Below are 14555 nucleotides of genomic sequence, written 5' to 3' on the forward strand. Positions count from 1 at the left end.
GATTTTTCTCGGTCCGTTTGATTTTTTTATAATAGGTTAAAAATATATGTTAATCATCGTTTTACCTGTATGAGAGTGAGTTTTTGGGGATCGAATAAGTCAACAAAATGGTTAACTATTGTTTTACTTTTAATTTTGACATTCTTTTTCCGTTAAATAACTGAACACGTCTAATTTATGCTCAATTCATCTCTATATAACGAGTTAAATTGTAGGTTATATCAATACTGATTCAATGAGGTCGAATTATTGACTTGCAAGTTTTACTTTTTCATTTTCATAAATGATTGAAGAAAACCAATCATTGTTTATATCAAGTAATTGTCATAAACAGAGGTAAACAGAATGCTACCTAAAGCAAAAAGGGCGTATGATTACCTGAGTTCATTATTGAGCATTTTATTTTTTATGAAACAAAGCAGGACTAACTCTTTCAATCTGTCTTTTAGTTTGCATTGTGGAGTTGTTGTGTAAAGTGTAAAAAATTCAGACCCAGCATTATAAGGTTACCGTTGTTTATAAGGACACTTATGTTGTTAAGGTATCCAATACAGTGATGGCAGATCTATTTCTTTATCTTAGGTTGAAATTGGAGAGAAATATAGACCAGACCTATGATTATCTGGGATTTCCTCTTTGTTAATTGTCGTGGAGGTATATATAGAGCTTTCTAGTGAACTGTCAATAACTTATTCATTTATCAAGCAGTTTTGTAATGTGATTAACACAAGTAAAGATGTTGTTTGTGACTCTATCTGCGGGGACAAAAACATATTTGTCATGAAAAACGAATTTTGCATCATTTGGGTTTTTCAAGATTGACATTACCATTAGAAAAGACCCGTTCAGTTTCTTAATTTTGATTTGTATCAACGATCTCACAGCAAAAATCCATTTGGAAAAAAGTATTACGTCTTCTTTCCCGCGCTTAGCCCATTGCCTGGCTTAATCCTCGACTAAAACTATCAGTACGTTGAATTTGTGCTTCAAATTGTTTGATAAAAGCTTACGATATTTCGGGCCGTTCGAAAACACTTTTAGCATAGAAGTGTTTTTGACAATGTCTAGGTGACCAGTTATAACGTAGCCAGGCGGATTAGCTATGAATGGGGAACTAGCACAGAAGTAATCAGGAGCTTACGACACAAAGTCATCAATATTGAGATCCTGCAATCTGTTGTACCAAGTATAGAATAAAACATCTTCCACTTGGAATTTAAAGAAATAACCATAATAAAATCAAGTGTTTGTAATAGATATCAGAAGATGTGGTATAAATGAAAATAAGAACAATTTTCATCCAAGTCACAACTAGTAAAAGTTTACATTTATATGTAACAGTACGACAATGAATACAGAGCTTTGTCTCACACCGAACAGCAACCTAAAAATCCCCTAAAAAGTTTAAAACCATTCAAACAGGAAAACCAACGGTCTAATCTATATAATAGAAACACTAATAAACCATATCAACTAACGGCAACCAACGAACAAGACTTTGATTAAGTTAATTTTAATTTATTTTGACGAAAAAAACAAGGTCCATGACCCCAAGTTTTTATATCGAAATTACAAATTCCTTAACCCAGATGTCTTTGACAGGAATCGAACATTTATACATGATACCACTTTATAATGCTATGTTCTAAAAAATATTTTCCCAATTTTCAGATTGCAATGGCAGGTCAATTTATCAGAGTTTTATACTTGCTTCGAATAGACCTTATTATTGGTTGGTATATTTTATTCATTTATAAGATATAAACTTTCCTTCTGAAATTAATGATTAAGCATTAGTGTCTTATATATTACTAGAATAGGACGGTTTGATTTCTACAACAACATATTACAATGTTCTTTGTACAGTATTAAGTTATAAGACAAATACATTCTGATCCGTTGTGGTGTAATTATATCGCCAAAATATCATTCTGTTATTATCTTTAACTGTTCCCGTGTTAGACAATGAAAAAAACCAAAAACAAAACATGCGTGCACTTCTATATACCTTTTCACAACTTACAAACATTCTTCTTTAAGTAGCAGGTTTTGGCCTGCCAGAAGACATTCCCAGCGAGAACTTGTATGTGTACAATGGTGATACGGCCAACCTGGTATGTCCCTACATGTCAATGGAAAATTCAGCCCAGTGGAGGGGTCCCGTGGGTTTGACTGTATATACCGACGCTGGAAGAATAAAAAATTCACTAACAAATTACGGAAGGCTGCAAGTAGTTTTTAGTAATGTCACTGGCGAAAGTAATCTGCTGATAAGTACCTTTTCTGAAACAGATGAAGGGCTTTATCGATGTATCACAATGTTGAATGGAACTGCCGTCCATAAAGATTTCATGGTGATCCTCTTCAGTAAGTATATAGATTTTTAAGTAAGCATATAGATTTCAACAACTAGCCTATTTCTACAAGAATTGAACAAAATGATTCAACTATACAGCATTATCGAAACATTATAAAATTATGTGTTGATGTCAGTATTTTGTTATCTTTCATTTATTTACAGCGTGTCTAGAGCAACGCATGGTGCATAAACACTTGTAAACTTGTAGATGATATGAAAAAATGTTTTTTTCAACATAAAGAAAACACTAGCTTTTTAACGTACCAGTCAACTCGTTATAACTATACACATACAGTTTACTATCAAGCTCATCCAGGTCAACACACATGTCCGTTTCACCGAAATGAGTCCTTAAATTCATATATCACCCACAAATTTTCAACTCTAGTCTAATTTCTTCCTTTGCTCAAAGTGTCCTATATTTACCTCAACCGCCTACACGTTTTCGACGTTCTAATCGCAGAACCATGCCCTTTTCAAGACCTTTTACAGTTTAGAATTTAATTTATTGCTAGTGTGTCCTCTGTGACGACAGTAACATTGTCAGTAAATTTAATGATAGCGACGGTTTTCAGCTGGGGTAAAAAACTTCAATGCCTTTTTTCACACAAATATTTATCATCATCGCAATAATCCCCGCTATCTAAAGTTTGATTTCTTTTTACTTACTTTGTAACTTAAGTTAGATGTTGTTTACCATTTTTTATGTTTCTAAAATCCACCAAGATATACGATCATGGGGAACAAATCCTACATTTATGATTTTTACGACTGAAAATGCCTCGTTATTACATGTATTATGACTTTCTATTTTCCATCATTGCATTAACTACATACGGGATCTTATTCGTGTTATGTATGCATCACAATGCAATTTTTCAAATATTCCAACTATAACGATATTAAACTTCATCTTTGGGTTCTTGTTACTAACCATTCTTTCTATTTTACATACTTCTATATATCATAAATTTTATAATATTCTTTGCTTCCTCCAATTCATTTTTACCATAAAAAACGAAATGTGAATACTAATAAGAATATTAATTTTTTTTGTAAAAAAGAACCACCTTTAAATATGACGGTGTCTAATGTCACTGACGATGGGACAATACATGTACTCGAAGGTACACAAATAACTTTAAGCTGTTATGTTGGCAGTGGAGTACCAGAGGAAATGATGACGTGGATTTCAAATGATATCCTGTTGAATAATGGTGGACCAGGATATCTAGAGTACATATTTATTCCAAAAAGAATTGACCATATGAGGTACTTCACATGTAGTGCTAGTAATGACAATACACATGAACCACTCAGTCAACGAGTACAATTAGAAGTTGTATGTAAGTATATAACGACTAATGTTCCGTGTCCTGGTTTTTCAAAATTTTCTCTTGAAAATAAAAAAGTAGAAAAAAACCTTGCTTGTGTTGACAAAAAAATGTATTCGAAACTTAATGTCTGTATATAATTATATATATATGTTGAACTCAGATCGACGTCCGTTCCTCAAATCGACGTCCAAATCTGACCTCACATTCTCAAATCGACGTCCAATATTTTAAATACTCTAATCCACGTCCAATATTACTTCATGTATTGACAAAACGACCGCTGATGGAATACAAGACTTACACTTATACATGTACATGTTTTGTAGGGTTCCAGATCATGACAACTAAATTTTCAAACATTTATACATACTTTCCAAATAGATTTTTTCAACCCGAAATAGGTAAAATACATATTAATATTTATCTTGATAAACAGTTAGTCCAATCGATCTACATTACAGTATGTCATTCATATTCATAACAATAAATAACATGCATGTTAGTGTAAGTCAATGAGAAAACAACCCAACAACAAAGAAAACAAAACGACATCTAGAGGTCATAAGTCAGTCTTCAGTAATGCACAAAAAAAGAAGTATAGCCAATGGTTATGATCGTATTATAATTCGGACTTTGTTTATATCTAGAGTGAAACATATACGAAAGAAACTGGCATTTTGTATAGAAACTATTCATACCGGAAATGTTGGATTTTTTAGTAATCTATATATCTATACACAAGAACATTTATTATAGTGATCTTTATATATATATATATATATATATATATATCTTCCCGGCGAGGGAAGAACGAAAAATTTGCGAAAGAAAATTTACAGATCTAACATTGTTGGGTTGATGTTTAGACGAGTTGTATATACATTATGTACACAGCCATATATCACCATCATTGATGGCGATCCGATGGACACATCTGTTGTAGAGTTGTCACTGACTCAGACGTACTTATAAATATAATTATTTTCTGTGACTGAATATTACATTAATTTGTAGGATCCTTTACTATAGATAATTTAGCTGATCTGTAACAATAACATCTTCATGCCTTATATATCATGTACCGTAGTACGCCGCTAGATAAAAACTGACGAGGAAAGGTAACACACGGCCAGCGAAAGTTCTTTTTTTTTTGAGGGCCCAGGTAGTCGTGTGGTCTAGCGGGACGGCTGCAGTGCAGGCGATTTGGTGTCACGATATCACAGTAGCATGAGTTCGAATCCCGGCGAGGGAAGAACCAAAAATTTGCGAAAGCAAATTTACAGATCAAGTTATATATATATATAACTCGTCTAAACATCAACCCAACAATGTTAGATCTGTAAATTTGCTTTTGCAAATTTTTGGTTCTTCCCTCGCCGGGATTCGAACCCATGCTACTGTGATATCGTAACACCAAATCGCCTGCACTGCAGCCGTCCCGCTAGACCACACGACCACCTGGGCTCTCAAAAAAAGAGCTTTCGCTGGCCATGTGTTACCTTTCCACGTCAGTTTTAATCTAGCGGCGTACTACAGTACATGATATATAAGGCATGAAGATGTTATTGTTACAGATCAGCTAAATTATCTATAGTAAAGGATCCTACAAATTAATGTAAGATACAGTCACAGAAAATAATTATATTCATAAGTACGTCTGAGTCATAGACAACCCAACAACAGATGTATCCATCGGATCGCCATCAATGATGGTGATACATGGCTGTGTACATAATGTATATACAACTCGTCTAAACATCAACCCAACAATGTTAGATCTGTAAATTTGCTTTCGCAAATTTTTGGTTCTTCCCTCGCCGGGATTCGAACCCATGCTACTGTGATATCGTGACACCAAATCGCCTGCACTGCAGCCGTCCCGCTAGACCACACGACCACCTGGGCTCTCAAAAAAAGAGCTTTCGCTGGCCATGTGTTACCTTTCCACGTCAGTTTTAATCTAGCGGCGTACTACAGTACATGATATATAAGGCATGAAGATGTTATTGTTACAGATCAGCTAAATTATCTATAGTAAAGGATCCTACAAATTAATGTAAGATACAGTCACAGAAAATAATTATATTCATAAGTACGTCTGAGTCAGTGACAACCCTACAACAGATGTATCCATCGGATCGCCATCAATGATGGTGATACATGGCTGTGTACATAATGTATATACAACTCGTCTAAACATCAACCCAACAATGTTAGATCTGTAAATTTGCTTTCGCAAATTTTTGGTTCTTCCCTCGCCGGGATTCGAACCCATGCTACTGTGATATCGTGACACCAAATCGCCTGCACTGCAGCCGTCCCGCTAGACCACACGACCACCTGGGCTCTCAAAAAAAGAGCTTTCGCTGGCCATGTGTTACCTTTCCACGTCAGTTTTAATCTAGCGGCGTACTACAGTACATGATATATAAGGCATGAAGATGTTATTGTTACAGATCAGCTAAATTATCTATAGTAAAGGATCCTACAAATTAATGTAAGATACAGTCACAGAATAAAGATGTAAAATTATTGCAAATGAGACAACTCTATACAAGAGACCAAATGACATAGAAATTAACAACTACAGATCAATGTACGGCCTTCAACAATGAACAAGCCCATACCGCATTGTCAGCATGTTTCACCTTGCACAATATAAATATAGAAATATGTTGTTCAGTCTGGAGTTTTATGTTATGTTATGTGAACTGGTCATCTGTTCGCTGTCGTTCGTTTTTAGCCATGCGTTGTCAGTTAAGCTCGCCTTTTTTTAATGTCCTCGTTGTACCTTTTTTTAAAGACATATGTCATACGGGTATAATTCAATAAAATGCCTTATTATGAACCAAATATGATACTGAACGTAAATCTCGTGGTCATGCTATCTATCTTAACCTACCAGTAATTTAATTCAAAAGAGGTGTTTACATTTATTAAGCCTTTGAGCTATTTCTTTGTGTATTACAGTTATTCCAAAAGTGACCATCAACGGCAGCGAAAAGATTCAAATTTCGGAAGGTCAAAGACTAGTTTTGACCTGTTTTGTAGATACAAACGTTAAAAACTATACCTTAAAATGGATAATCAAAGACAATGTAGATATTACAGATAAAGACACGAGTGACAACATTCTAAATTCTTTTGATGAATATTTACCAAAAAGTACTTTAACAATTCTTTGGATCAGGAAAGACTACAATGGACAAATACAATGTCGAGCGATAAACGAAGCAGGAATTGGAACAGACACAATTGATATCTATGTAAAATGTGAGTAAATAATTTTTAAACTGTCTAAGAAAAATGCCAGTTATATTATTTACAGATACTTTTAACTTTTTAAAATTTTATTTTAAAACATTCTGAAGCTTTTCAAAAGTTTTTTTTCTTCAGGAAACAAGGTATTGACATTTTACGTGGATAGTCTTTTGTGAGATTTTCTTAATAATTAAGAATCAAAATCGAAATCGAAATGATCGTTATTAGCATTTAGAACTACATTTTCATTTCTCCTTAGTGTTTGTATATTGGCCAATACCGAAAATCCAATTTTTGTTTATCTTTATATACAGAAAGAGATGACAATATTTCCAAACAACTTGTGGGAACATAAAAAACCAGTGGGAATATTCTAGATATTTTAAGAACGTGAAAACATGTCACCAGTGAGTTGAGACACAAAATTATATCAATGAACACTAAACAGAAAACGAAACCGGTCAAATATGTAACAAAATCTAGTAAATAGTCCGAAAGTGATGTAATTATATATTACGCCACATCTTTTCCTGCATTTCATTGGAATTATATATACTTGTTTAGATTCAGAGCAGAAAGTTTAATGAAGTCAAACGACTTTCTATGAAACTCAAATTGCAATATAATTAACAGAAAAAAAACTAAGAAAACTAATATTTTAAAATTCAATGTTACAGAAGTTTATATTCATATTGTTTTCATTATGTTGTTGACCGTAAAGGTATATCTGTTTCGGAGATGAAGATGAATATGTTTCAATCGTTATAACCATCGTTAATGCCGCCCTCCTTTTACCAAAATGTGCGTACGGAATTAGATTTTTCAACGAGTTTTGAATGTGTGTTAAAAGTAGCTACAAGACGGATGCTGCATGTGCAACAGGATCTGCCAAGCCCTCCACAGCACCTGGTTTTTGATGGGGACAGAAAAAATCTGAAGGAATAAACAGCATGTTGTCAGCACTACTGTGTTAATATGTCTCTAAAGCAATCATACAACATCTTCTTTTTTCATATATATAATTGATGTTTTATTTTAAAATCTAGTATTTGTTTTAAAGATTTGTATATTTGTTTGCAGATAAACCGGTTATAATTTCAAACATTTCACTTGTGATTTTAAAGGCAGAAATAAACGAACCAGCTAACATTTCCATTTTGGTTCAAAGTTTTGAAAAACCAAAGATTGCATGGATGTTTTCTTCTGGTGGAATAACCGGGCTTTGGTCTATACACAAACATATAAATGCATCATCCGATACAGATACATTTATTTTGTCCAGCATAATTGTTCCACGTAGACACAAACATTTTGGAAATTATACAGTTCGAGTTAGAAATAGTGAAGGCAGTGACGAAATGACGTTTAAATTAACATATAAAGGTACGTTATGGCTTTTGGGTTTCCAGATTTTCGAATATGTATGGTACAAAGTTAAATTTTACAATCACAAATGAGTATCAACCGCAGGTCTATTGTTAAAAAATCTTAGAAATGGAAATATATGTATAACTATTAGGTAACGTCACAAGTCGTTACTATTAACGATAAAAATTCTGTCTGATGAACCGTAAGAGATGCATGCGGTAAAAGTGCTTTACAGAAATAATGTTCGATTCATAATGTGATTTTTTTGTGTTTTTTATTTTTAAACTTATAATTAAGTCTTAATTGAAAACAACATTCAAATGCAACAGATCTAACATTTATGGGCTGATAGTAAGACGCATTAAAAATACAGATTGATTTTTCCGCCTTACATCACCATCACTGGTGAGCCGATGGATAAAATCTGTCGTAGCATTGTCACTGGTTTAGACGTATTTATAATATAATTATTTCTGTGACTGCATACTACAATAAGTTGTAAGATCCTTTACGATAGATAATTCAGCTGATCTGAAAAAATCCATCTTCATGCCTTACATATCATGTTTTATGTTATGACGCTAGATAAAAACTGACGAGGAAATGGTTACACCAGCCCACTGAAAGCTTGATTGTTATAGAGTCTAGTAGGTCGAGTGGTCTAGCGCGTCGGTCATAGTGCAATGTGATTTAGTGTCACGATATCTCAGTAGCATGAGGTCGAATCCCGGTCAAGGAAGAACAAAACATTTACTTCTGAAAGTTTACAAATCTTATATAATTATATATATGTTAGTTTGAAAATTACATGACATGACTTTTCATATTGTCATAATTATAAATTAACTGTTAACAAAACTTTGAATTTTTGAAATACTAAGGCTTTTCTACCTCAGGAAAAGTTTACTATAGCTGTATTTGTCAAAACGTTTATGATTTGTTTGGTACTTAATGCTCCTCAACTTCGTACTTTATTATGCCTTTTTAACTTTTTTTTAATTCGAGCGTCACTGATTATTCTTTGGTAGACAAAACGCGCGTCTTGCTGTAGTACAACAAGTCAATACTGGTATCTATAATGATATATAAAAAAGAAGACGTGGTATGATTGCCAATTATACAACTATCCACAAAAGACAAAAATGACACAGAATTAACAACTATAGGTCACCGTACGGCCTTAAACAATGAGCAAGGCCCATACCGCATAGTCAGCTATAAAAGGCCCCAATAAGACAATGTAAAACAATTCAAACGAGAAAACTAACGGCCTTATTTTGAAAAAAAAATGAACGAAAAACAAATATGTAACACATAAACAAGCGACAACCACTGAATTACAGGCTCCTGACTTGGGACAGGCACATACATAAATAATATGGCGGGGTTAAACATGTTAGCTGGATCCTAACCCTCCCCCTAACCTGGGACAGTGGTATAACAGTACAACATAAGAACGAACTATAAAAATCAGTTGAAAAAGGCTTAACTCATCGGATGGACAAAAATAAAAATGAGTTTATATACAACCACTGGGTCGATGCCACTGCTGGTGGAGATTTGATTCCCGAGTATACCACCAGCACAGTAGTCAACACTTCCGTGCTGACATGAATTATCCTGGCTATGGTCATATTTGAAAATTAACTGTTAACAAACTTTTAATTTTTGAAATACGTAGGCTTTTCTATCTCAGAAAAGGATTACCGTAGCTATATTTGGCAAAACTTTTAGGAAATTGTGATTCTCCATGGCCTTAAACTTCGTACTTTATTTGGCCTTTTAAACTTTTTTTCGATTCGAACGTCATTGATGAGTCACTGTCGCGTCAGGTGTAAATACAAAATTTCAATCCTGGTTTCTATGATGAGTTTATTTACACCAACAGTGATAAAACTGTATTGTTTTGATGCTAAATATTTGTCCCTGGGTCGATGCTACCGCTGGTGGAGTTTTTATTCTCCGAGAGTATCACGAGCCAAGAAGTCAGCACTTCTGTGTTGGCAGGAATTATCATTCATATGGTCATAATTTTAAATTAACTGTTTACTGTAACTTTGAACTCTTGAAATACTAAGGTTTTTATAACTCAGGAACAGAATAATTTGTCTGTATTTGGCGAAACTTTTAGGAAATTTGGTCCTCAATGCTCTTCAACTTCGTACTTTATTTGGCCTTTTTTTTAAAAATTCAAGCGTCACTGATGAGTCTTTTCAAGACAACGCGTGCGCCTGGTGTAAACAAACAAATTCAATCCTGGTACCTATTCTGAGTTTATTTACACCCAAACAGTGATATAATTGAATTGTTATGATGCTAAATATTTGTCCTTCAACGGGATTCGAACACACACCTTTGATACATTAAGTCTACGCAAGAGACAGCTTTACACTATGCATATGCCCACTGGATCTCAGTGTGTTCGTAATACAGAGTAAATACAAATATTTATATAAGTCTGAAAATTACATCCAACGGTGTTTGAATTAGGTTTTTGTGCTGACAATTTTTTGTCCCTTAACGGGATTCGAACTCCCACCTTATGTATAGTTTTTAGACTTAGATCGACGTTCGGTCACTTATCGACGTCTGTTTCTCAAATTGACGTCCAAATCTGTGTCCTATATTTAACCCTCTATCGACGTCCAATGGGACGTAATTAAACACAAAAATGACGTCCGACCGATCAGCAGACCCTCATCATGATGTTTACATTCATTTTTTAGCTCACCTGGCCCGAAGGGCCAAGTGAGCTTTTCCCATCACTTTGCGTCCGGCGTCCGGCGTCCGTCGTCCGTCGTCGTCCGTCGTCGTTAACTTTTACAAAAATCTTCTCCTCTGAAACTACTGGGCCAAAAAAAACCAAACTTGGCCACAATCATCATTGGGGTATCTAGTTTAAAAAAATGTGTGGCGTGACCCGGCCAACCAACCAAGATGGCCGCCATGGCTAAAAATAGAACATAGGGGTAAAATGCAGTTTTTGGCTTATAACTCAAAAACCAAAGCATTTAGAGCACATCTGACATGGGTTAAATTGTTCATCAGGTCAAGATCTATCTGCCCTGAAATTTTCAGATGAATCGAACAACCCCTTGTTGGGTTGCTGTCCCTGAATTGATAATTCTAAGGAAATTTTGCTGTTTTTGGTTATTTTCTTGAATATTGTTATAGATAGAGATAAACTGTAAACAGCAATAATGTTCAGCAAAGTAAGATCTACAAATAAGTCAACATGACCAAAATGGTCAGTTGACCACTTTAGGAGTTATTGCCCTTTATAGTCAATTTTTAACCATTTTTCGTAAATCTTAGTAATCTTTTAGAAAAATCTTCTTCTCTGAAATTACTGGGCCAAATTTAACCAAACTTGGTCATAATCATCATTGGGGTATCTAGTTTAAAAAATGTGTGGCATGACCCAGCCAACCAACCAAGATGGCCGCCATGGCTAAAAATAGAACATAGGGGTTAAATGCAGTTTTTGGCTTATAACTCAAAAACCAAAGCATTTAGAGCAAATTTGACGGGGTAAAATTGTTTATCAGGTCAAGATCTATCTGCCCTGAAATTTTCAGATGAATCGGACAACCCGGTGTTGGGTTGCTGCCCCTGAATTGATAATTTTAAGGAAATTTTGCTGTTTTTGGTTATTATCTTGAATATTATTATAGATAGAGATAAACTGTAAACAGCAATAATGTTCAGCAAAGTAAGAACTAAAAATAAGTCACTATGACTAAAATAGTCAATTGACCCCCTAAGGAGTTATTGCCCTTCATAGTCAATTTTTAACAATTTTCTTAAAATTTGAAGATTTTCAATAACATTTTCCACAGAAAGTACTGTTATAGATCGAGATAATTGTAAGCAGCAAGAATGTTTAGTAAAGTAAGATCTACAAACACATCACCATCACCAAAACACAATTTTGTCATGAATCCATCTGTGTCCATTGTTTAATATTCACATAGGCCAAGGTGAGCGACACAGGCTCTTTAGAGCCTCTAGTTTTTATCAATACCTGTATCGTTGAGTCATTTTATGAAGTAGCTTACAGAAACTATTACTGTTTTAAGTATATTGCTATAAAAAATAAAAGAACAAACACCAGGAAATGACAATAAGACAATCACTGACATCATATTACTATTACATGTACTTGCATATTAAATATTTAGTTGAGATATGTCATATTCTCGACCTACGTTGTTGTTTTCCTTTTGTTTTTATATAAACTAAAGGCTCTAAAGAGCCTTTGTCGCTCACCTTGGTCTATATGTATGTGCATATTAAACAAAGGACACAGATGGATTCATGACAAAATTATGTTTTGGTGATGGTGATGTGTTTGTAGATCTTACTTTACTGAAATTCTTGCTGCTTACAATTATCTCTATCTAAATTGAACCTGGCCCAGTAGTTAAAGTGGAAAATATTTTGTAATATTTTACAAAATTTATGAAAATTATTAAAAATTGACTATTAAGGGCAAGAACTCCTTAAGGGGACGATTGAACATTTTTAGGTCTTACTTTGCTGTAAATTATTTCTGTTTACAGTTTATCTCTATCTGTAATAATATTCAAGTAAATAACCAAAAGCTGTAAAATTTTCTTAAAATTACAATTTCGGGGCAGCAACCCAACAACATGTTGCCTGAATTGTCTGACAATTCCAGGGCAGATAAATCTTGAGCTAATAAATAATTGTATCTCAACAGATTTGCTTTAAATGCTTTGGTTTCAGAGATATAGGCCAAAAACTGCATTTGACACCTTTGTTCTATTTCTAGCTACGTCGGCCATCCTGGTTCGAGAGCGGGGTCATCGAACACAATTTTTTTAACTAGATACCCTCATGATGATTGTGGACAAGTTTGGTAAAATTTGTCTCAGTAGTTCCAGAGGAGAAGATTTTTGTAAAAGATAACAAAAATTTATGAAAAAATGTTAAAAATTTACTATAAAGGGCAAGAACTCCTTTAGGACGCAACTGACCATTTCGATCATCGGACTTATTTGTAGATCCTATTTTGCTGAACATTATAGCTGTTTACAGTTTATCTCTATCTATAATAATATGCAAGATAATAATCAAAAACGGAAAAATTTCCTTAAAATTACCAATTCAGGGGCAGCAACCTAACAGCGGGTTGTCCGATTTATCTGACAATTCAGGGCGGATAGATCTTGACATGAAAATTTTTTTTACACTCATGTCAGGTTTGCTCTAAATGCTTTTGTTTCATAGATATCAGCCAAAATCAAAGTTTACCCCTACGTTCTATTTCTAGCCATGGCGGCAATCTTGGTCGGTTGGCCTGGTCACCGGACACATTTTTTAAACTAGATACCCTAATAATGATTGTGGCCAAGTTTAGTTAAATTTGGCCATTCAGTTTCAGAGAAGATTTTTGTACGACGGACTACGGACGACGGACGCAAAGTTATGAGAAAAGCTCACTTGGCCCTGTGGGCCAGGTGAACTCATAAATCACATACGAGTATACATTTTACGACAACGAGACAACAATCCAAAAACAAAGATAATTAAAAGACATCTAGAGGGTAGTATGCAAACTCATTCATTAGAAATTGTGACAATAGGAATAGTATATGATTTAAGTACAAAATATTACATAAAATCTACAAATAGAACAATCAGGACAATAAACTACGGGTTTTTAAAAGCAGTTAAATACAGAGAAATTGCATGACTACCATACAACACCGTTAAAGGTAACGATGAATGTATACAAATGTTTTCACGTTTTTAAAGAATAGCTTGTATATATGTATTAAAGATCAAACATTAACGAATTCAAGGACAGAATTATTGCATGTCAATAAAAAAACTATGACAGAGTTAAAGTGCAAATATAATTACGGAGTTTTTCGTTATCTTAATATATACAGAGTCCTTAATGGTAAAGTTTTTTTGTGAAGATAAAAAACTTTTTTAGCTAGGATTTAACTAGTTCATATATAGAAAAATTGATAAAACTGAAGCAAATTTGACTTTGAATATTCCCCAATTAACTTTTTGTACTAAGAATAAAAACACATTACTTTGAACTTGATATATATATATATTGAAGTATATAACTCAGCGTTTTCTCTCTGTAAATAAATTTTAGGAAAATCTTTTTAATTCTTTTCAGAATGGCACGTTAACTTCATCCCAAAGAAACTGATTGTGAATACATCTAAAATTGTTCAAATGTGCTG

At 33.9% G+C, this 14555-nt stretch overlaps 1 protein-coding gene across 1 annotated transcript in view; it reads left to right on the forward strand.

Annotated features, from left to right (window-relative positions):
• Positions 1 to 3437: 3437 nt before the first annotated feature.
• LOC139522672 (uncharacterized) overlaps positions 3438 to 14555 on the forward strand; it is a 74319-nt gene continuing 63201 nt past the window's right edge. Inside the window, exons 1-3 of the mRNA XM_071316140.1 lie at positions 3438 to 3705; positions 6667 to 6969; positions 8038 to 8340. Coding sequence (XP_071172241.1) covers positions 3438 to 3705; positions 6667 to 6969; positions 8038 to 8340 — 874 coding nt within the window. The remainder of the gene's footprint in view (positions 3706 to 6666; positions 6970 to 8037; positions 8341 to 14555) is intronic.

Source organism: Mytilus edulis, chromosome 5, assembly GCF_963676685.1.
Source record: "Mytilus edulis chromosome 5, xbMytEdul2.2, whole genome shotgun sequence".
NCBI lineage: Eukaryota > Metazoa > Mollusca > Bivalvia > Mytilida > Mytilidae > Mytilus > Mytilus edulis.